We start from the raw sequence: 25000 nt of genomic DNA, 5'->3' as shown, positions 1-25000 counted from the left end.
GACTTTCTACCCTGGCCTTTAGCCAGGGTTAAGGGTGTGAGTGTCCACATTAGCCTGGGGCTGGGATCAAGTGTTTGCTTGGGCTGCATGCAGCCTGAGCATACAGAGTCAAGTGGCAAGAGTGTCTGCCTGAGGGAGGATCCCTCAATGCACTGCGCTCCTGGTGCAGTGCATTGAGGGATGCTGGAGGACTTCCTCCTCTGCCTACCGGCTCACGTGCCGCTGTGAGTGGCACAGCGAACTGGGAAGGATGATCATGTGTGGGGAGGCAGGCAGAAGCCTGCTTCCCCATCAGCCCTCCCCACACACCAGCAATCACAGTCCTGATTGTCATGAATGACAATACATATATGGGAAGTGGAAGCTTTCCCCTTTTACATTGCAAGGTTATAGAAAGAAAATAAAATATTGCCAATTCATACGCAAACACCACATCGTTAATTGCCTAACAAAGGCCAAATGCTGACATGTGACAGGGGAAAAAACACGATCAAGTGTATGCCCTGAATTGACAGATGGAAGGAAAGAGGAAGACAGATGTGGTCCAATTTCTTGACTTAGTTTTTTGGGTTTTTTTTAGAGATGACTAGCATGCACAGATCAAGCTGCTTGCTTGGCATCGCTGTCTAAAGTTATACACCAGAGCCATAATGCAGATTTGTATTCTCCCACTTAGAATTTTACTCACTAGGGCAGTCTGACATGGAACTCAGCAACAAGTCAAATACCCAACAGCTGGCACTCTGTTCGGAAACAGTGGAATACCAGCCAGGTCCAGCTTGTACGTCCCTTGAACTAAGGAGGACCATATGGGAATGCTAGCCTGAATCTTAACAATGAAAATCAGGGGCCAGGTCAGACATGCAGCACTTTTCAAAAATTTATGATGCTGAGTTTCTAAGCTAAACTGAAAATGACAGATGAGTTAACAAAAGATGGAAGTATAAAGTCTGTCCAGTTTCTTTCCCCTGCAGAGGTAAAGGTGGCTGTGTGATAGAGAGCAGGCCAGGGAATTGCAAACTTGAGGTTAGAGCCCTGGCTTCACAAAAAAGTGCCTTGGATGACAATAAGTAAGCTCTTGTTACAAATTAAAATCAAGGAGAAAACACCTCGGGACATTGGATGCCTCTGTTAGTTAAGTTCTGCCTAACTTGAGTAGGTGACACTAGAGGCCTAGTGTCCGTGTTCAGTTAAATTGGTTTTATTATAATATGCATATAACATTTCCCCTTAGCTAGTCATGTTCTGGCTAAAAATTCTCCTAGCTGTTCGGGCTCACACTGGCTGGAACCAATTTTCTGAGAGTGCCTTTTTTACAGCTCATCCACATACTGCATTTTCCACAATAGTTACCTTGAAGTTGAATCTTGTAGAAGGGGGTGGAGTCCTGGTATTTGAATGTAAAAATGAGATTTAAAAAAAAAATGACATCTGAACAGGACTAGAAATGCCGTTTTAAATGCACCTGTACTGATTATTGAATCAGCTGAAAGAAAACAGATTCTTAACTGCATTTAAACTTTCCTATTATTTTTGTGGCACCTATGTGCAGAAATGTTCTATCTGAAGTATACTGCGGGTCATCTTTCCTCCTTAGAACCTTATGAATTTGGGAAATGGCTTTTGAAAAACACACACATTTTAACATGTTAACTTTTCTTCCCTATGCAGAAGTGTCTCTCTGACCAGTGTTTGCAGGAATCACCTTTAAAAAGTTAGAAAAATTGGGCCCCTGTGTTCCCCCCACCCTGAACAATACAGGTGGTCCTTGTTATCCACAGTTTCAGCACTCACAGTTTCACGTACCTGCAGTCGGGCAATATATACCCAACCTCATTATCCACACTACGCAGCTTTGCATTTCCACAGTTTTGGGCAACGCAGTTCTGCCCTTGTATGGTCGTGTTCTTGCTGCACGTGCTCATGGCCTGTGAGAAGAGTTTGGAGGAGGATGCAGTGGTCTGCATATTTAGAGTTTTTGTGCTTCTAAAAGCCATTTTGGGTAGCATTTGGTATCCTTTGGGAGGTATCCTTTGGTATCCTTGGTATCCTTGGTATCTTTGGGAGCCTTCAGGAGCCATTGCTCTGGAGCTTTGGAGGCTTTTGGGAACAATTTCTGTGGAGCCATTTTTAGCCATCCCTGTGGAGCTTCTTGGAGCATTGTACTGCCCTCATAAGATGCTAATTATCACTTTTATAAAATTTTAATTTTGATGGAAAAAAATATTTTAAATTAAATGTATGTATTTATTTAACATATCTTAATACTTCCCAAAACTCCTTGAGTCTCACACACTCCTCTGTGTGTTTACTTTAATTGGGTTTAATTTTGTGCTGCCTCTTTGGCCAGCCTACCAACCAATCAGGCCAAGGGGCTTGGGCTGCTAAGTGCTGGACCAACAGTGGAGTGAGGAAAGATCATGGTTATGCATTACTGGAGAAGCTGGGGGCAATGCTGTAGGAGGAGAGTGAGAGAGCTGAGGTGGCCAAGGTACTGTGCTCCATCCTTATTTCTGATTTTACCCTGCCTTCTCAGTGATTTTTCAGTCATTTCCCTGGGCTCCGGAACCTAACCTCCCCCACCCAATTCCCATTGACTTAAGGTTTTGTTATCCATGGTTGTAGGCCAGAACGGAACTTGCAAATAATGAGGGCCACCTGTAGATTCTACTGCAACAGCTCTGAGTTTCAGAGTGCCGAATTTGGAGTTTCATTACTTGAAATCACAGCATTCACCAACAGCAAGCAACATGCAGTAGAGAGATAGAGACAGACAGAAAGGGGGAAGAGAGACCCCGCTGGTGCCACACAAGAGATCTAATCAACCTAGAGAGAAAAGAGAGGGGGGAAGGAGGTAGAAGAAAAGAGGCTACAGAAGGAGGAAGCTCTGCTTTTGAACCACTCTTTTCTGCTTTCACTGAAAATGAGAGGGAGAGGAGAGAGAACCATGACAAAAGAGTATAGAAGCAGCAAAAGCTGTCACAGTCTCCTGCAACTGACTCTGCATCACACACACACACACACAGAGCATCCAGACAAAATTATATGTATGTAATAAAGACAAGTGGGCATCTCATTTTCTTGCATGCCTCTGATCATGAAGCTGAAAGTTGTCTTGTCTGTGCCATTCCTTCCCCTGGCTCACTTCAATCCCCAAGCATTATTGTGGGAAGGAGTTGTTCTTTTTAATGCACCATGTGTGCACACAAGTTCTGGAGGGCATAGTAATATTAAAAGAAAATACTAAGGCACTGTAGAAAGTGGCATTGTGAAACTGACAAGGCAATTGAATTATAAAGGGGAAAGACACAGACAGATAGGCCATGAAGAAAGGGAGAGTAACATACCACATTATAGAACTGCATCAGATTTTAGTCACCAGGTACTATGGGTCAACATCTGGGGTAGGAAAGTGTGGGAGGGTGCAGTACTGTGGTGATATTCATTTAAAAAGAGAAACATACACATTGTTAACAGTGATGATCCGCATTATAGGAGAAGATTCCTGAGCAAATTAGTTTAAAACATGCACACAATTTCAGCTTATGTTTAGCAGTTGTGTACACCATTACTCATCAGTCCTATTATGTTTAAAGACAATGAACCTGGAGGACATTTGTGGTGATATTGTTCCTTTCCCATTGTCTCTTATTCTCTCCGCTTTCCTTCCCCCACCCCCAATATGTCAACATTTTTCTGGATATTATTACAGAATGCTATCAGGGACTCAGTAGCATTATTTTTAGACTAACATCTGAAGCACAAGCCATTGTAAGCACTGTACTTCTGTTTTACATAAATTCATAAAATTTTCCATTATGTATATCCCAGTTTTACAAGCTTCCTAATTATGAGCACACACCTTTAAAGACACAATAAAAGAAATCTACTATATCTGAACCACAACCCCTGTGCAGATTTTCAAAGCACATACAGATGAGCATGTGCAGCTGGCCCTGCTCTGACCTCCAAGCTTCCAAGGCTCCATGTGCATAGAGACAGACGAGCACATTCCAATGCACTGGCTCTGTACACTCACTCCATTTTACAGTCATCCCTTGCCAATCACGGTTTCCCCAATTGCAGATTTGAGTATCTGTAACTGGGAAATTGTCACCACCCTCACCAACTGCATCCTGAGTATACGTGGTTTGGAAAGTTTTTTTAAAATTTGGAGGGTTGGGGGGGGGACATTTTGGGGGATCGGGGGGGGAAAATCTATCTAATTTTTAACCTTATTTCCATTATTTCCAGCACCACAGTTCCCCTAACCCCCTGTTTGCCATTGGTTTCAATGGCTCATCTACTGCAAATTTGCCAACCGTGAGATTTTCCGAGAATGGAACCCTCACGGTTAGCAAGAGATGTGTGTACATGGTAAAGATTGCCCATAAGAAGCCTACATACATTGGGATGTATGTGTATGCGTGCAGAAACATAAGGACAGGGTGAACAGGTGTGATCTTGACCCTTGCATATATACTCAGCTGTATCTGCTTTCAACAAATACAGAGAAATACTGCCTTTAGCAGACAAGGCCTCAAAATCTGAGGCACTGAGGAATCTGAACTATACTTTGCAAAAAAACACCAAGCGATGGATGCAGATAACGTCAAACTGAAGACAATAGCAGCCAACATCCTGTCCTCCAGCAAGAAAGCTGCCTCATCGTATCCTCGTCAGTAGTAAAAGCAGATGTGACAAATGTTTGTGCTGAGCCATCCCTCTGATATAAATTCTTCAGCACTGTACAAATGGCAAGTTTTTCTGGCACCAAACAAACATCCTGAGTGTATTTCCTTGTGATTTGCCTTTAATTTCATATTGCAAAGATTAATCAGAGCAAATGTCTTTATTTTCTGCTGCTTTAACTACAAGAAATGATCGCTTCAGTTTTTATCCTATTATAAGGATTGCTGCAAAAATGGGAAACAATTAACACTGGGTTTAATGCATAAGGGCTATAGAGCTGAAGTAATTGCGCTCAAGCTCTGCTAACTTTGTAATCAGGCATTTGGTTGCAAGCTGCTCACAATTGATTCTCAGAGAGGAACTAACACACTCTGAGGAGGAAGGCAGGTGTGCCAGAAAAGCAGACATGTTGGCAAAACAAATTAAGACTCTGAAGGGGGAAAGGGAGCAGAAACCAAAGGAACACTCTCATCAGGAATCCATTGCTTAAGTTCTCACTGTTGCTGATTAAAACCAATTGGTGGCCAGGGCTACTGTGTTTTGCATACGCAATATGTAGACATTTGTGCTGGGCGTTGAAATCAGTGGTCTGAAAATCTTATCTTTTTAAAACAAAAAAACAGCAGCAGCAAGTTACTAGCCCTGAGGGCAGGTGGCCCACTAAGAGCTTGATAAAACTCCTGTGTCTGTTGTCTGCCAGGAATTGAAAAACAAGGAGGCATTGTCAGGCAGTCCTGGCAGGTTACAATAAGTGGCTAGAGGGCTGGAATTAGCGTGGTGGAAATTGGACAGGTAGCCATATGGCTACAAGATATAGGCTTGCAAATGTGTAGCCAATGCTTAGCAAACCATCTTTCATAGGTGAAAGAAGAGGGTGAGGCAAAGCTTCAATGCCTTGTCCAGCTCTTTACCACTTCCAATAGCTAGGTGAACCAAAATTAAGCAAATGCATGCAAATACATAAGGTGTATAATTCATTCAGCTTTTTTTTGGCATAGAAGCTAATCTCCTTTTCACTCGATGCATCCAGAGCCCTGTTAATAGCACACAAGGCCAAAATGCTTTAAAAATAACTGTAATGGTGGAGCCAAGCAATAATCCCTTGAGAAGCAAAAACTATGAGTGAATCAAGTTAATTAAAAGAAGAAAAAAGTGAAATTTCCATATGCGGTTGGATTAAATAATACCAACGGAGATTGGCAGACTTCTGTTCAGATTAGGAAAGTGGCAATGCTAGGGTTTGTTTCAGCCTCAGCAATTTCATGTGGACCAATTCACAAGTGACTGGCCCCAGCTGTTTTGAGTTACACATCTCTAATTTCAGACAATAACATCCAAATGTTTTGGCTTACCCTCCCCCCACCACCCAAAAAAACCTTAGGTCTGCATCCAGCATTTTCCTAGAGATGTCTGACTAAAAGGATAGATTAGCATTACTATTTATTTACTAAAGCTGGTTACAGTTTTTCTATTTATACTTCATATTTTCTATTTATACTTCATATCTAGAACCATTTCACATAATAGAAGAATGCCAGTGATTGGACAAAGTAAAATACATAGTAGGAGCAGCTCCAACCATGCAAAACATCACTTACATCACGAACGGATTCCTGATTTGCTGTTACAGCAAGACTTTAATTAAAGAAAATTGTCCAGGCCACCCAAGCTTTTCACACCATTTCTAAAACCGAATGGATAGAAGGGGTAGTGGAAGGCAGCTCAGGAACAGCAAAGAACAGTCTAATTCTGGTGTACCTGCCTGTTACATCTCCAGTGGCAACTCAATGTTTCTCTCCCCGCTTCAACTCAAATAACCAATCTCAGCCACCCATTCCCATTCCCTGTTGCTGATATGGGAGTAATGACATTTTACACAACTTCAAGAATGCAGACTGGCACACACATAGTATCTACACAGAGCTTAGTCATATGGGACGTTCCTATCTGTCAGATCCAGAAGCAGCAATCCAGGCATGAAGCCAAAAGGGAGCAGAATGGCTAGGCTGACAGCTAGGAATTCCCTTGGAAGCTGAATAATACTGCTGAGTTGGCTTTGGCCAGGTTAAACAGACATGCTCCTTTAGACATTTAATAGGACTCTAAAATCAATTCCCTCTGTGCTGAACAGAATTGTACCAAGGCTGGGTTGCCCACTGTATACTTCTTCAGGTTCCAATGGGGCTGACTGAAAAGATGGCTAGAGTACCCCAGTGCTAATGTACTGACAAAGCAGTTGGGGCCAGATAATTCATCTTCAAATGACTCCAAGAAACCAAATCAGGTTTTATCCCTTCACCCCTGGGGCAGCGGACAAAGAATACTGAGATCTTTTTTTAGAAAAATGCTTTGAAGCGGGTGGATTTTGGAGAATAAATCTCTGGTATTTCTGTGGATCTACATGTAATAGCTGCAGTTCATTCTCTCTCTGTCTTGTGCATCCCTTAGCGTTTTTATGGGTTGGCCCTAAGGATGAATGGGTTTACTAGAAGCACACCGGCTTCTAGTAAACTGGTAAGGCTGTTCTTGGTCTGGGCAGCTTGCAAGCCACCCATCAAGGACTCCACTGCCCTCTTAGGACTGCAAAAACAGGAGTGGGGAAGTATATTAAGAAGGAAAGGCCATAACATGTGACTGGTAGGCTGCATTTAGATTAGTGAGTCACAGGTTGTGTAGACAAGTTGTGGACCTATTCATCCTTTAGAGAAGAAAAACTAAACCCTTCTGGTAAGGAAATATCTTACCCCAGTCATTGAGAAATCAGAAAGCCCTGTGGATGAAAGTTCCACTGTGGTGTGCTTAAGTAGGATTTGCTCTGAATGTGAAGCTCCGGGATTATTTACTAATTAAAACTGTTTTACCACAGAGAAATCCCTTGAGATTGGCTTCCTGTTTCCAAGGGTGCAGAAGTGTGAAATTATGGATGAACAAACTATAGCACCATAATTCCCTTCTGCCAGTTTTAATGAAAAGGTTTGAAGTGAACTGGCAAAATTAGTTCCCAACACTTTTACCCACCAGTGAATACAATTTACATTTTTGTGAATAGGTAAAAATGCATTCAAGCCCATTAATCTGAAAGTAGAAGGCAAAATACAGCTCCTTTTTCCTACGAGCGCCAGCTCTGAGAAAAAAGGAGGGATAACCAAGGTTCCAATTAAATAGAACAATGATTTCAGAACTTTATTTCAAAAGCCTACAGTTTTATCTTTACAATGCTAAAAAGATTTTAAAAGTGAGAGAGATTCCATTAGATTTTTGCACTCATACATGTCAAGTGACTCTTGCCCTATCCTAGGCCTACACGACTTGGGAACCACCAAGCCAAACACAGGCCACCAGGAGTTAGATAAACGTCTTAGTTTTAATGCCTGGCTGGGATTGCAAAAACTGAGGAACTAACAAAAACAGGCTAGAAGATATGAGTTTGTATCGTGCCAAACAAAAGTTAATACCATAAAAGTCCCATTGGCATTAATAGAAATTATGTTTTGTAACTAACCAGGGTTGTGCACAAATTGAATTTTTTTATTCAATTCAAATCCAAATCAAATTTGAATAACATTTCAAAAATTCATTTTGAATTCAATTCAAATTTGAAAATTTGTTTCAAATTTGAATTTGAATCAATTCAACCCTGTTTGGGCACTTTTTAAAATCAATTAGGGGACCTGAATGGTTTTTAAAAGGTGCCAAACAGCCCTCAGATTTTAACCTAATTGCCCTTTAAGGGGTGATTCAATCTGAATTGAAATCACCCAGATTCGAGTTAAATCGATTCAAATTCAAATCAATTTGCACATCCCTATAACTAACTTGTCTCATTGATTTCTTAGAATTTAGCCCATGGTTTGGCTTGGTGACTCACAGGTTGCTTGGCCCCAAGACAACTTTTCACATCCTTGGACCCTAAACCAAGTGGGGAAGGGAGGGCATTGTACTAATTCTCATGCTTCAACAGAGATTTTGCTTCTTCTGAAGATCTTAAATAGGAGGCTAAAACACTGAAATTATGGGTAAATGCTAATATTTGCTATACACAAAGATATACGCATACCTATCAATGGTACTTACATACAGTATATTAGGTATTTATATAGGACACGGGTACTGGAATGAGCTAAAGGCACTCCAGGAGAATCAATGTTTTGAAAAAGCCTTTATCAGGACTTTTTTCTCTAGTCAATTCACTCAACCAACATATATCTGAATTCGATAGCTGAGCCACAATTTGAGCCAAACGTTACCCAATAACAAAACCCTTAACTTTGAGTAAATAGGCTCCAGCAACTTGTACATATATAAGACAAAAAAGAAAAAAAGAAAACTAATCACTTATAGCTTAGGAAACTAGTTTTATTATCAAACATGACCTGACGTGCAATGAGTTTTACAGCTCTCTTGTCAAGGTTGTCTTCCTTTTACATTTATTTCAGGGGAGAATAGGTTCCCTTTTTTCATTTACTTTCTGTCTCTCTGTCTCTCTCAGGTTAACAACAGCTCACCAGGGGCTGGAGAAACTTCCCGTTTTTAGCAGACTAATGATATCATGCGCTCTTCCCCTGCCCGCACCAAGAAAAGGAAGGCTGCCAAATGGACTGCTTGTTCCAGGACAACATGTAGGGTTGCCAGCCCTTCACAATTTGGCTGGACTCTCCAGGAATCGGCATCAATCTCCAGATGACAAATGAAAGCAATCCTGTAGATTTGAGTGGCTTGATATTGTTAAGTACTGTACTGGTAAAGTACCTTGTAAAAAAAAATCTCCAGGAATAGCTGCAGTCAAAACTGGCAACCCCAATAGACCAACAGAGGTCCACCAAACTAAACACCAGCAGTTTGATACACCTTCCATTTCATTTTTGTTCCCTCTGCCTGCCAGGAGTTGCAAAATCAGAGCAGTTGTCAACCACCAGACAGGTGACAATATGACTAGTGGGCTGTACTCAACTTGGTGGTCAAGAGTTGCACAGACCTGCAATATAATACAAAGACAGACTATCCATCAACTCTGCTTTCATGATCCAAATAATTCTTCTACTAGCATAGAATCCCTACCCTGTATACGGCATTGTAACTGCCTGTCGAGCCTGCTACTACCTTTCTTCTGGCATAGCCTGATCCACCCATTTGCTGTCAGCCACATGCGGTGATTATGTGTAAGGCAGCAATAAATAAAAACAGGTTACCCAATCTTCCTGTTCATGATATTTTACATTTTATCCCCATTTGAGAATTGCAATAATCAGTACTGGAATAAATAGCTGCGTTTTGTGTTTCAAAATGCATGGGAATGGAAGCAGAAGGAAGGAATGTCTTGCAAATGTTATACTGCATGTGTATACCATGTATGCACGTCTGCAAAGTCAAAAATAACCTAGCAATACAAGGCATCCCTTCAGGGGAAAGGTTCCCAACTTTGGGCCCCCAGATATTGTTGAATTACAATGGCAATCATTCCCAGACACAATGGCCTTCAGTGTTGTAGTCCAACAACATCTGGACCCCCCAAAATGGGAACACCTGTACCTCGGGATTGATTTTTAAAAAAACTTCATTTTGTTTCACAGCATGCCTGGTACTGCAAAAAACTATGGATCTATCAGGCACCTGACAGGCCACAAGGCCTGAAAAGCTCCCTCTCCCTGCCAAAAGGAATAATAATTGATAGGCTAGATTTGGTTTGGTGGATCACAAGTTGTGTGGGTCTGCAACAGCCACACACACACACACTTATGGAGACATATAATATAAGGGGGGGGGAAGAAGACCCCTCCATTGTCATACCTCAGTACAGCAAGCACCCACTTTCAACTCTGCAAATGGGACCTCCAAAGTTAGATGTTCAGCCCTTTGTGGCTATGCAAGTTAAGTTGTTAAGAGCTGCTTTTCTATCTCTAGGCTACAACCATGAAATGATACTACATTCTTAATAATCACTTGTTAATTGTACTGCCAATTGAAAGCTTTCCGCAGCTTACTAAATGAGTCACTCCATCACCTTTTCTGCCTGGTTAGTGCCTACCAGCAACTAACAGTGTACAGCAGGGAGACTCTAATTACTGGCACACCAAAGGTCACCTAATCCCAGGCAATGCAAATACCCTAATTACATTGTTTCTTAAGGACTCTTCCGGGCAAGTGTCAATCAACAAAGGCAGCAAACAGAAGCAGAGCCCGTGCTCATAACAGCAGCACAAATTCGACACATCTCCCCAGAGCTCAGGGAACAAAAATGACACCACATGAAATGGGCTGATATGGAATTTAATTACTGTGGTTTTTAATGGACAAACTATAGGGTACTTGAAGCATTAAAAGGCAAACTGTTTACATAAAGCCCTTTAGCAGTTTATTGCTTCTTAATTGTGCACACTCATATACTGTAGTTATGTATAACAATACTTTGGAAACCATGAACCACTTAAAAACAAAAATATACAATAGTTATGGATAATAATACTCTGGAATAAAGCATGGCACTTTCCCCCCTACTTAAGACTGAAAGCTCTAAATGGGGCAGCATTTCTGGTTATTTCAAAAATCCAGGAAGGAAAAGGAGAATTATTGTCTTGATTGCAACCACAAGGGGGGGGGGGTAAATCTCATGTTCTGCACTGGTGCATGCAACTAAATTAATCCGCATGTTGGTGTGAGCCCAGTGTGTGGCTGCTCTCAGGAAATTATTATTTTATTTTATTTTACATTTATATCCTGCTCTTCCTCCTAGGAGCCCAGAGCAGTGTGTATGGTTATGTTTATCCTTTTCCTGTGATGTAGGTTAGGCTGAGAGAGAAGTGACTGGCTCAGAGTCACCCAGTGAGTTTCTTGGCTGAATGGGGATTTGAACTTGGGTTTTCCAAGTCCTAGTCCAACACTCTAACCACCATACCACAAATATGCCTTCCCTGCAAAGGTCTAGCCTTGAAAGCAAGTGATGTAAGAGGAGGGATATGGTGTGTAATGGCTAGTTGTGTACACCAAACAGCACACGGATTAGCTCTTGACACACCACCACAGATATTCACTTAAAGCCCCCAGTTAGATTCTACTGTTGCCACGAGAACAGAATCCGTCGGCATCCCAAATCCCTCGATCATATTGTTAGCTGCATTCATTGCATATGTAAGGACAATCTCTTTGTGAGTTCCTCTTCCCCCACTAGCTCTGATGTGAATCTTGGGGGTGGGGGGAGAACTCATGACTTATTTATTTATTTATTTATTTATTGATAGGATTTAGATGTATAACCCTAGATTAGAGGCTGTGCACCACTTTTTTGACCTATGGTCCCAAACCAGCATTAAACAGATTGCAGTAAAAATAGTAACAGTACAAACCAAACCAAACACATACACAGCTCAGCAGCCCTAAGACCACTGGCCGATCACAGAGAGTGCTCATCTCCAGGCAACTAACAGCTGAAGCAAAGCATTCTTCCCAACAGGGAGAGAGGAAGCTGATGGCAGGGGGCAGGTTGGTCATCCCCTTGCCATAAGGTTTGTCCATGAGGTACAACTTCCCAGTGGCCCTTAGCCCTCTTGCTGATGGCAAATGGATCTTTGCTCCTGTTATCCCTGCAATTCGTGACTTGATGACCCAAATTCATGTTGTGAATATTACCAAACAATAGGGCTGGGGATGATGAACAAAGATCACTACAGTGATGTCATGTTTTAATAGTTTAACAGTTTTAAAATTGTGTTAAATTTTAAATTGTTTTAATGTTTTAATTTGTACGTTTTATATTGTAAACCACCCTAAGCAATAAATTTATAATATCTAGATTGGCTCAAATCTGGGTGCATTGCTATGCTAAACATCATTCTGTACAAAGCTCGGAGCTATTGGAGGTAGTTCAGTGCCAGCATCTGAGCACAGGCTATTTTCTGGCAGTAGCAAGCAATGAAGGGGCATATGACCTAAATATAAGTGTAAGTTAAATTTATACTTAGTGTTACTCCCGACCACCACAGATCTCAAAGATCAGTGCTAAAAACAGACCAACTGGAACCACAAACCCTGCCAAGTGCTGTGCTATTATACATTTAATACATAAAACTGTACTGAAAACTTACATTAATTGGAAGGCTGATTCAATCGGAAAGACAAAAGCAGCCCAAGTAGAACTGTGAAGTCGGCCTTGAACACATTAGGGGGGGGAAACATAATGTCTGTGGGTTCCACCTGGCAGCTGTCAAAATGAGAATAAGAGAAAATCCCCTCTTCATCTGCCCCTCGGCTCCTCTCAGAACAGACTCCATCAGTGCCCATTCCACCTATCCAGTATATAAAAGGTGCGTGCTTGGACTCTGAACTTGGTGTCCTCTTCTTTTCATCATCCTTCCCACCTATCCCCCACTGTGCTTGTTATCTGTTAAGCTGTATGTTCTTCTGGGTGGGAAGGACTTTCTTTTCTTGACTGCCCTGTGGGCCCAATGCCTGTGGTCAGGATTTCTTCTTTTTCACCCAGTTTTGCAGAAAACCTAATGTTTGAGGTGCTTTCTAAATAATAAAAATGCTTATCTGTAATAGTGATATTGTGCTAAATATTAGTGCAACCTATTAGATTAATTATTAGCACACTACCTATTACATTAAGTTTGCACATGTTATAACCGCCACGCCAAAAAAACACCACCAACCACGTCTTGTGGCCCACCAGATAATTGGTAATCCCCACATCTTTGGAGTCCTAGGAAGGCAGCCCAAATGGGATTTGATCAGCCTCCTGAGGAGCTACCATACATGCCTGTTAGGTTTGGCAAGTCACAAGTCATTGTGCAGGCCTGGATCAGGTGGAAACTTTGAATGATGAGGAATGATCTCCCCTGCCAATCACCTTTGGGTCGATTACTATGTGAGGCTGCGAAATACATAAACTATTGTCTGGAACAGCATCAGAGATTAGAACGATCACTAGCCTGTCTCTGAATTTATTTTGTTTAAGGTTTACAGTACAAGCTCAATCAGATTTCTTTTAGAAAAACTGAGTTCAGGAATATCATCTGCAGAGACAGCCAAGCAGGGAGGAAAAAGCCTTACATGTTAATGTTATGCTTGAACACTCCAGTGTAAAAAAAGCAGATGGTGAAAAAGGCTTTGCCAGCATAAAAATCAGCTTAACTACTATACTAAATAAGAAAACATTATAGGGGTGTGTCTGGTGCTTCCAGAGGAATTGCATTGGGTGTGATTATGACTATACAAGACACTTCCCATTTGTGTGGGAACTCTGGCCCACCAGGCACTTGCAGTCTACCAGCCTGAAACCAGTTTACTCCAGACACAATGTCAATTTACATGGTGAAACTGACAAGTCATGCTTGTCACCAGTCATTAGCTCCTGTACTCCATGGCACTTATACAATACCCCCTTGGATACATAAAAGCAAGCAAGTGTGAGAGTGACACAAGCACATATTCCAGATGAACAAGCAGACAATGAGAAGAGGACGTACATCACTGAATACATTTAAATCTCACTGTGTGCACACACTTGGGGCCCCTCTCAGAGGAAATCAGGCCATTCAGTATCACTGTTATCCCCACACATACCTCAGTGGAGTGGCATTTCCCCCCCTTAGGAGTGAATGGCAGCCAATGGGAGAAAACAAGGGGGTTAACTCTCAAACATCAACTAAGACTGCCTCCAAGCCCTTGATAACCTAGTTTCTTGGGGAAGCATACCTTGTCTCTCCCATCATTCATGCCCATTGGTACTGTTTATGTCGCCCCAAAGAACTCAGTGGGAACCACTGAGAATCAAAGACAGCTCTGATCTGCCTGGTGCAACTCTGGTCATACTAAAGCAATAATGCACAATTTGTGTCTCATCAAGCAACACACTGATGATCAGCTCAATGAACCTGGTTTTGTGCCAACTAGTGACTGCGAGGGGGTGATCAAGTACCTGGTAGGCCACAGTACATAGCCCCTGGTAAGCTACATTTGGCTTGCAGGGTCACTGGTTGCACAGACCATGATGAATGAAATTGTGACCGCATCACATGTAATACGGAACCACAGGTCAAATGGACCTCTGGTTCCATGCCCCCTTCCCCCCGCTTTCCCGTCCACATTCAGACATTCAAGAGAGCATCCTCTCTGCAGTCAGTGAGACTGCAGAGAGGCGGGAGCTAGCTGTGTGGGTTTCCTTCTTGCTTGAAGGACAGCCCACACAGTCAATCAGAGAGGGAGAGAGGGAGGAGCTTCCTCCCTCAACTCCAGTTCGGCCAAATGCAGCCTCCAGTGCTGCATTCGGATGAAAAGGAGGCTCCCTGGACTCTCAGTTTGGAGCAACAGTACTCACTACAAACTGAAGGTTTATAACAGTTCAAACTGGAGTTTTGTCAGCGTCAACTCAGGTCACACTACAGACAGGACCAGAGTTGGCTGTGTTTGGATGCAATGGTAAGCAAACCATGGGTCCCCCCAACTCCAGTCCCCTGTTATGTGTGATTGTGGCCAGAGAGTCAGAAACCAAGAATGTGCTGTAACGTGTATGATCATGTGCAGTTTAAGTGAAGAAACCTTAACGTCATTGCTGCTTGTAGTCTGCAGGTGAGAAAGGGCAGGAGAAATAAAGTTATCTACTTTCTTTTGAAGAGAAGGCCAGAGACATGTCTTATTCTGACTGATGAGTAAATGATCTACACCAGGTTTGTTCAACCATTTATACACCTGAGCAAAGTGCAAGGCTGTGGGGAATCTGAGCCATTTGCAAAAAGCTACTTTTGTTTTCCATTGAGTGGCCTCAAATATCAACTGTAAGGAGGAGGAGAAGTTAATTTCAGAGAGGTGAAATTTCCATCATGTTGTTAAGCAGAACAATTTTGTTTTTAATTTAGTACGCTGCTGGATGAAACCTTAGTGCAGGAGTCTATCAAAAATAGGACTGTTTATTGCAAATGGTAAAACAAAGCCTATTAACTACAACATTTATTTTGGAAAATTGTCCCATCAATTCACATTATAAAGCTTTCAGGCAGCAATATATGACCAAGGCTGATTCCTAGACCAACTCACATTGAGGTCAGGGATGCTGGCAGTGGGGAAGCTGGTTGTACTCCCCTTCCCCACAGATGAGCTCTGGACTCCTGCTGAGAGCACAGGCTACAATCCTAGATGATATGCGTTGCGTGCCATAGTGCGGAACTCCAGAACATAGCGTGGAACTCCAGAACATAGTGCAGAACTCCGGAGGCCAGGACGATGTATCCTGACCTAAGGATATCCCACAAAACACCACACAATACATGCGATGCATTGGGAGATTCTCCTAGGAGACAGTCCACTGGAGCTGAACATAGCCCCAGTGAAGACACAAATCCAGAGCCCAGATTAAGGGCTCACTCGACAATGCTCAATGATATGTAGTGGCCTCCATATATCCCACAATGCACTGTGCAACATATGCAATGCATTGGGGGATTTTCCCTGGGGCTGGGCACTCTAGGTACCCATCTTTGTGTCGGCTGAGACTGAACATAGCCCCAGCAAACAGACAAACCTGAAGTCCGAATTAAGGGCTCGCTCAAGCCCTTAACCCTGGCTAAGAGCTGAGTTTCAAAGCAGGGCTAGGCAGCAATGCCCTGCCAAGATCGAGCCTGATCCCAGCAGTTCTCATACGTACCCTAACCCAGACTGGGCTTCCCTAGCCTGGGATAGGCTGCAAGTGAGAATAGCCTCATTGTTTCAGAATCAATGCTATTCACAACCCACACCCACTTATGCCTATTTGGCAAACTCGGTGCTATTTTTTTCCTCCAGTGATGAGACTTCAGTGGATCCCTTGGCACAAACTCTGTGCTATTTTTTTCCAGTGATGAGGCTTCAGTGGATCCCTTGGCACATTCTGTCAGCGTCCCCAACCCCCAACTCCACTGTTAATTTTGGGATGTCCAACCCCGATTTCCCACTCCACCAATATAAGCTGCTAGTAAAATATATTATTAAATCTTCCTTTCCTTGAAATATATTCAGAGGAAGAACTTTCCCACTTCCCTCACATTTGTCCCCTCAGCAGAAAATAGGTGCAACTTCTGGTCCAATCTTGAACATTGTACTCCAGGTTACACAGACTGCTCTTTGGGGATGAGCGGAGATGGAAAAAGCTCACTAATGCAGAAGACTGCAATTTGATTTTAACACAGCATGAAAATTATGATTACATTCAACTGCTCTTGCAGGCACAATCTTATTAACACTTGTCTTAGGGTCAGTATCCCACAGGGTTAGTATGCAAGTTCTTAAATCAGCAGATTACTTTAAACAAGGTCAAAATATGCATCTACAAGACGGGGTGAGACACAACTATTTCCTGTTTCTTGTGATCCTTTTTGGCAATGCCAGAAAAATGGTTTCCCATCCATTCCTCCAATTTTAAACGATACTTTAGTACTCCTTGCAAAAATGTTTTCTATTTACTTAAATTATTCTCACTCACAATTTCCTTCAGGAAGATCATCTCTAAGGCAAAGACGATTGGTTACAGGCCATTGTGACATCATCCATTACTACATATCCCTGATTGGGTGGGAATCACACATGTGATTAATCTGGAAGGGAGGGAGGAGCAACCAGATAATAATTAATAAAAACAACCATTTCAAAATTATATAACAAAACTAAGGTTGATTTGACAGCCTCCTGAATATACAATTGCAATATAACCAAAGCTGCAAATACCCTACATTCTAGAAAAAGAATGTTGTTTTTATTTTTCAGCGTTGCGATATTTAATGTTTCCCTTTATTCCTGATGGTAGCACATGTTTGTCGCATTTCAACCTGTCTTTTTCTGTGTTTGCTTTATTCAGCATAGTGTGTTCAGAAAAGCAAACCCTTTTTGGTGTTCTCTTTTTTCCCCGGGTGTTTGTTTTATGCTTTGCACTATCGTTGCTGACATCTGGAAAACCAAAGAGCTGTTGGAAAGCTGCTGAATCCAATTCTTTATTGGGGATTTGCTATCATTTTCTTTTCCCTTCTTTGCCAAGAATACACGCTGAAATACACAACCAACACAGGGTTTTGCTGGGCTGCACCATTTTTGTCTGCGGGAGGAGGCAGGGATTACTATAGGGATTGCTATTCCATATAGCAACTTCCCTATATACATATAAAACTACAACAATGTTTGGGTGGTAGCTTAGTTTATCATGTACATAAAGAGTCAAACCCCTCTCTCTCAGTATAACCTAACTTAAACATTGGTGTGGATAATATGGCAAACCCCATGTTTTGTTATTGTCTAGGTTGTCTTCTCTAGGTCCATCACCCCTTCACCCTCATACTCCTCCCCTTGCAATATTTATACACAACTAGCTGGCCCGGGCACAGAGCATTTGCGCCTCTAGTTCTCCCTGATTCTTGGCCCCTCTCCCTCATCCTCAGCCTTTCCCCCTCCTCTTCCCCCCTCCAATGTTTTTCACTCTGACCAGAGGCTTTGCCTGCCCCTTTCTCTCCCCCCCACTTTCTCCACCCCCACTGCTTTCACTTTCTTCCCCCCTCCCGCCACCACCACTTTCTCTGCCCACCTGCCTGCCCATTCACTGGCCTGTCCTTTGGCCTTATGTTCCCTGCCACCATCGCTTTCCTCTCCCCCTTCCCTTGCGAGAACTGCCACACTCTCGCAAGAGCTGCCACACATGGAATCAGTGATGGGTACATCTAAGAGAATGATAGATAGATAGATAGATAGATAGATAGATAGATAGATAGATAGATAGATAGATAGATAGATACTCATACACACATTACTCGCATACCATTCATAAACATACGACAATCACACACATTTAACAGTTGACCAAAACTTAAATATTAAATCCTCTCTGTCTCTAGGACTAGTATACTAGATACATTACATTTTTTGAGCAGTTAATGTTCATAACATCTCAGCTGCTGCTGAGCCATTTGACAGGGACATCACATGGAGGGCAAAGCGCTCACAGTCAGTAGCTAGGAAGGCTTCAAAAACTGTAGCCTTGTCTTTACCTCCATTATTTGTTCTCTTTTCACCATGTTTTTGGCATAATTTGGCAAAACGAAAATCTGTGTCCTTTAGTGCAGTATCACATTCATTTCTCTGCAGCCATTGTGTATCTTGATCTATAGACTGTAATATCTTGCAAGGGCAATGTGAAGAATCTTCACTGCTCCAAGGATTAGCAGAAGTATAATCCAATAGGTTTTTGTAATACACAATTAAGAATGTGTTGGGTGTTCGCAGTTGCTTGGCACTGGAACACACTGCTAACATACTATTTTTTTGGTGGTGGTGGGGAGACGATAGCTAAACCAAGCATTGCCAGCTATTACATAGGAAGTATGTTGCACTCCTTGCAACACACAAGCATGCTATGTACCTTACAGCAAGGGCCGGCCCGTCCATTAGGCAGTCACCTAGAGCGTCAAAAGGGGAGGGGTGCCAACAGCCTGGGTCACGGTTCACCTGGCTAGCCAAAAGCATGGCTGGCTGCCTGCTAGATGGACCTAGGCAGCCGCCTGGGACAGTAAGCCGTGGGGTGCACATAGTCACCCACTTCCCCCATGAGCACATGATCATCTGAGCAACCTAGTGGGCAGACAACTGATTGGACGCTTCCCATCCTTGTCGCCTGCCTGGCTGCCTGCTTGCTCTCCATGCCACCTCTGCCGCTGACGGCTGCTTCTGGGCAAGTGGCCTGCCATGACATGTTATAATCACGTTACCCCACCACACAGCGATGTCATTAAAATGTGGGGCTGCAGGCTGGCCACCCAGAAGCAGCAGCAAGAGTGGTGGGCAAAGGCAGCAGAGCGGCAGGGAGAGCAAGTGGGCAGGCAGGAGGGCAACGGGGACCACCACCCCTTGACGATGTGGACTGCCTGCCCGCCCACCCGCTCATGCTTCACCTGGGACATCATCAGTCCTTGGGACAGCCCTGTTTACAACACATTCATCACAGACAATCCTACAGCCACACAGATTTAAAGCTAGGATTCAATCAAAATCCAGCCCTAGCAATAAAGTGCTTATTGAAGGGAGATCCTTGAAACATACTCAAGAGTTGACTAAATAGTTTGCTCCAAACGTGCAGGACTTACACAGTCCTGTTCTACTGATCCCTCATATGTATTGATGGCAGGCCTTTGACCACAAAAGTAGCACATAAATAAATGAACAGCTACTTCCATCAAAATTTTGTAAGAATCACAGGATCTCTATCAAAGGCCAGGGAGATCAAAGGGAGGCTTTGTGTCTCTGAAGTGCTTCCTGCCTTGCATCTTTGAACTGCTTTCAGCTTCTAGTCCAGAGTGCAGCATGGCTCTGTTTGGGCTGCCTTGGGCTACCCTAAAGGCCATTGCTCTGGTAAGGGTGCTTGAAGGAACAGGAGGAAGAGAATCGGAATGAGTATACCACCCAAAGTTTACCAAGCCTATATATATATATATATATATATATATATATATATATATATATATATAATTATTATTATTATTATTATTATTATTATTATTAGTTAGATTTCTCTCTGTTCCGAACCGATGAAGGCCATAACAGAACTGCATTACTCTGCCCAGCGTATACAGCAAATGTGAGGGTGCCTTCTCATATGAAGCTCATTATACAGTACCACCGTCATCAACAAACACAGCACTTTTCAGATCACATAAGCAAACATAGACAGGTCCCTGCTGTAAAATCCTTTGTTTTCCTTTCTGCTCCTACTTGGCACTTTCCAGACTAGAGCCTCCAATGGGGTCATGATGTATCTCCGAAGTGTGCTTCCACACTTCCTGCATTATGACACCGCAGTCCCTACCCGGACAGCAGGGTACCGTTCACATTTCCAATGCCTTGTTCCAAATTTAAGCGCTATGATATAGAGCTACGATGTTGTATATCTGGCATGAAAAAGCTGCTGCTTTTTTGAGTTGTTAGTTGCATTATGGAAATGCCTACGGGCTATATGTTTGTTTATAATTGAGGAATTTGTTTCAATGACTAGTACGTAGGTGGTGGTTATAAGACCTTTCTGGTCTTGCTACACTATTTCTCTTTAATAGGCTTCTGTATGTACCTCATATGAAGTGGCACAAAACTTGGGGTTTATGGCACAGAATTAACACAAAACTCTGGAAGTGGTTTTGTTAACTGGGAATCCCACTTTGAGATGTTACATTTACTCCTAAAATAGGTGGCAGAAAATTGCAATCTAGCACAAACTCAAAGAGATTTTGAGGGGGCACCAGGTTTTGGTGTCTGGAAGGTCATGTAGTAATTATAGCAAAATGAAGCTAAGTTGTCCATAATGCCCAAGTTCTGGTATCTTGGGGGGAAAGAAACCACATTTGGGGGCTGGGTGTTTCTGGCCTGCTTGTTTCAGTTTGCTAAACAGAACTTTTTAAAAAAAATTACGTATATTCTCTTGAAGCCTTGAAGACAAAATTAAACATTGAACTTTCCCGTGGTCAAGGGCATCTGTAGCTTCTGTGCACCAGAACATTTGTGTTTTCCTTCCTTGCCCTTTCTAAAGATATTGCACAGTCTGAGACAAAAACAACTCAAATTATGTTCCAAAAAGTTATGCAGATTGAGCAATTTTGTAAAAAAAATTGCATTGCCTGCATAGACTTGCTGCAAAATTAATAATTTGTTGTTTTGTTTTATTGTGGAGGACTCCCAATGTTAAACATGCTCATATTCCCCAAAGTAATTAGCCCTTCGTATCCAATAAACAGACTGTAAGCAGACCCAATCTGACTCATTAGGAAGGTGTTGAACCTGAGCAGAATTTTGCAAGGAGAGAGAGAGAGAGAATGAGAATGCTGGCTTCCTTAGACAAATGACTTGCTAAGGATGAGCAGCTGAAGTTCAAACAACAAAGCTAATGATGGCAGACATTCTTCAGGGAATCTCTCTTCTTGGAATAAAACCTACAGAATTTGGGAAGGGGATGCCCTCTAGGAGCGGGGAGAGAAACATTTTGGAGTCATGTTCCAAGTTTGAATTGAGGCAATTTGATGGAGTCCCTGGAGAGAAGGGGAGGGTTTAGGTTTTTGTTTTTATTTTTTAAAGCAGTGAGGTAGTTGGGGAGGAATTATCTCAGGGTGCAGAGGTGCCCTCTCTAGAAACCAGATGAAGGATTAGCAGATCTGCTGCAGTTTTTAGGAGTTTCCTTGCTTCTAGTATGCTTTGCTTGTAAATAAATCAAGTATTACAAAGACAGCGAGTCTCCATTGCTTTCTCCTCCCACAGAACCTCAACTCTGCCCCTAAACCATTTCACCACTCCAGAGAACAGGGACTACATAAAAGTATATTGTTTGGAGATGGTTATATGCTTTTGATCTGATCTAGGTCAAGACCTCTTAGCAGCTTTTTTACAATTGGCAGAAGACAATTCTCTTTAGGTCTTGCTTGTTACAGCCATTAGGGATGTGCAAAATCAGTAACCTAGAAAATTTCTGATGAGGACATACATTGTCCCCCAAAGTAGATTTCATCCCCAGATAATTCAGCAGTGGACAAGCATGTTCTCCCACTAAGACTTTGCCAGATGGCAGCAACTAAGCTGTTACCCATGCAAGTGAATATTCTGCTCTGTATTCACGTAATAAACAGACCCTGAGGCTATTCACACGACCGCTCGAAAGCAGGCTAAGGGAGCCCCGCCCACTTTCAAGCGGTTGCAAGAACCACCGGAAGCTGTGTGGCTCCTGGCAGTTAGCCCACTTAATTCCCCCCCCCCCATGAGGTTAGCAGAGTGAGTACTTGGCTAACCCTGTTTTGGCGACAGTGAGTCACCATGGTGCAACTCTGCACTTCAGTGACTCATGAGGAGACCCGCAACCAGGAGGCTCCAACAAGCCTCCCAACCTCAGGAGTCTCCTCAGAATGTGTGGGAGATTCTGGGACTTCCAGGGGCTAGGAGGCCCCCAATCCCCGCCACCCTTACTGGCTCTGTGAAGGAGTCGGTAGTCATGTGGGCAGCCCATCTGGCTGCCCAGGGTGAGCTCCCTGCTCATCTGCAGGGAGAGCGGCTAAGCCCGCTCTCCCCGCAGAGCCCGCTTAGGCTCTATACACGGATCGTGTGTAAAACTTCCCTGTAAAAAGCAGACCCTGACAGGGCCAAACTGCACATTGAGGCTATTCTCATGCACTGTGGAAACCAGACTAAGGGAGCCCAGCCTGGTTTCACTGTGCATGTGAACTGCCGGGAGCCATGCAGCTCCCGGCAGCAAGCCTATTTAGTCCCCCCCCCCCACTAAATGAGCTTAGCAGAGAGCTCCGCTAACCCTGTTTCTCTGATCGTGTGTTGCCGCAGCTCCGTGCCACGGTGACTCACGAGGAGCCCCCCCCAACCGGGAGGCTACAACAAGCCTCCCGGTGTCGGGGGGTCCCCAGAAAGCCCCACACACTCACATGGGGCATTGTGGGACTTTCAGGGATCAGGAGCCCCCAACACCACCACCCAACCAGCTCTGTGACAGAGCAAGTAATCGGGTGGGCGGCCAATGCCCAGGGCAAGCTCCCTGCTCGTCTTTGGGGAGAGTGGGTCAAGCCCGCTCTTCCTGCAGAACCCTCTTAGGCTCCCCACACTGTTCGTGTGGAGAGCTTTATTATGTCAAGCATGTAATTGGCCCTTGCATGCGTCCCCTTCCCGCAAATAACAGCCATGGAAGGCCCAATTGGATCTGAACTGTGGCATGGGGATAGAGGTGTTTTTAGCATTTTGCCCCTGGGGGATCAAGCACATAAGAGCCAATGGCATGCTTGCTATAACAGCCTTAAGGAAACCTAGTCAAATGCCCCAGGGAGGAATTTGAACCTGATCAGATTTGAATGCTGCCATTGCCTGCCTCCAGAAAAAGTCGATATAAATTGGACAAAGTCAGAACATACAGACACTAAGAGGCTATTCACACACGTGTGCAAAACTGGGCTAAGAAAGCCCAGCCCAGTTTTGCAGATCTGTGTGTTCCGCCAGGATCAGGCCCGATCCTGATGGCACCGCAGTGGCAAACCCGCCTAGGAAACCTCCCTCTAAAATGAGGTTAGGAGAGCCAATGCTCTCCTAACCTCATTTGTTTAATCATCTATCAGTCACAGCTGCTTGCAGACTATAGATATCTCGGGGAGGGGGATCCCCATAATGCACCACACACTTGGGTTTCCAGATGCCAGGACGACACATCCTGGCCCCCAACCTTCCCCACGGCCTTGGCCAGTGGGGAATTGTCTGGGTGCGTGGGGAGCGCACGTAGCAATGGTGGAGCAATTATATGCGAAGAAGATAAGTTTCACCAGCCTCCCCTACAGCCCGCCCTCAAGCCCTTCTCACCACTCGTGAGAAAGGGCTCTAAGAGTCTTATGGCAACCACAACGTTTTTGTGGAGTAGAGGCCACTTCATCATATGCATGAAGTGTTCTCCACAGTTAGCAGGGGTGTGTGTGTGTGCATGTGTACACGTGCGCATAGAGCAAACACATAACACGGGTTCAAAGGGGGGAAATGGAACCCAAAAGAGCAGAGCAGTGAATGACAAAGAGAAGTATTAGGCAGCCTCTCTAGGTTGGTGCTTGTTTTTGGCTCACTTTAAGTGTGCTCTGGGCCACAGCTTAGGAATTATTGGTGTACAGTGAGAACAAGGTACATGAGCAGTCAGAGGTATAAGTATTGTGTACGAGGAAGGAGATGAGCAGGTGTCTCATTTCAGGCTCTATAAATGAAAGCAAAAATGTGAAGGGGACATATTAATACAGTCCATGGACTGTAACAAGACACTCACTCTGCCACACTTCTTTAAGAAAGGGTGTTTATCCTAGGAGGGAGAGCAAAATCCACAATGGGAAAGTTATTGCTTGTAAAAGGGGCTAAGCATCCTAGCAATTTCTTAACCACCAAAGCAATTAGTGTTACAAATTGTATTAGTCAAGGCCAGAGATGTGCATGACATACACAACAGATGACAAAGCTACTCTGTACAATAATGTGCCTTTGTATAAAGCTAACCTTATTGATTATGTTCGCAGCACAACATTTTGCCAGGAAAACCCTTGCTCTATTACAGACTTCTACAGCCCTCTAGTGTTCTAAAACCATAGGCCCCAGATGAAAACATCCTGAAACAATTAAGTCCCTTGCCGCTGGTATTCCACCTTCCTGTTTCATATCCTTATCCTAAATAACCCAAATTTTACAATAACTAACTAACTAAAGGGTTGCTTAGGTAGACAAAGCCATTCTATTGATATAAAAGCTACAATTGCCTATCAGTGACTAACTGCCACAAGTGATTCATATTTCTAGATAGATGTTT

The 25000-nt window shown here is 43.3% G+C and overlaps 1 protein-coding gene across 6 annotated transcripts in view; it reads right to left on the bottom strand.

Annotated features, from left to right (window-relative positions):
* The window catches only part of PCDH9 (protocadherin 9), a 1118779-nt gene that overhangs the window by 443087 nt on the left and 650692 nt on the right, over positions 1 to 25000 (bottom strand). Inside the window, exon 4 of one of the 6 annotated variants that reach the window (XM_053310838.1) lies at positions 17196 to 17252. The exons of the other annotated variants lie outside the window; for them this stretch is intronic. Coding sequence (XP_053166813.1) covers positions 17211 to 17252 — 42 coding nt within the window. The 3' untranslated portion in view covers positions 17196 to 17210. Of the gene's footprint in view, positions 1 to 17195; positions 17253 to 25000 lie in introns of those variants that run through there. 6 annotated transcript variants of the gene reach the window in all.

The sequence above is a fragment of the Hemicordylus capensis genome, chromosome 3 (assembly GCF_027244095.1).
Source record: "Hemicordylus capensis ecotype Gifberg chromosome 3, rHemCap1.1.pri, whole genome shotgun sequence".
Classification (NCBI taxonomy): domain Eukaryota; kingdom Metazoa; phylum Chordata; class Lepidosauria; order Squamata; family Cordylidae; genus Hemicordylus; species Hemicordylus capensis.
Note: the sequence above shows the minus strand (reverse complement) of the source record. Positions and strands in the feature narration are given on the sequence as shown.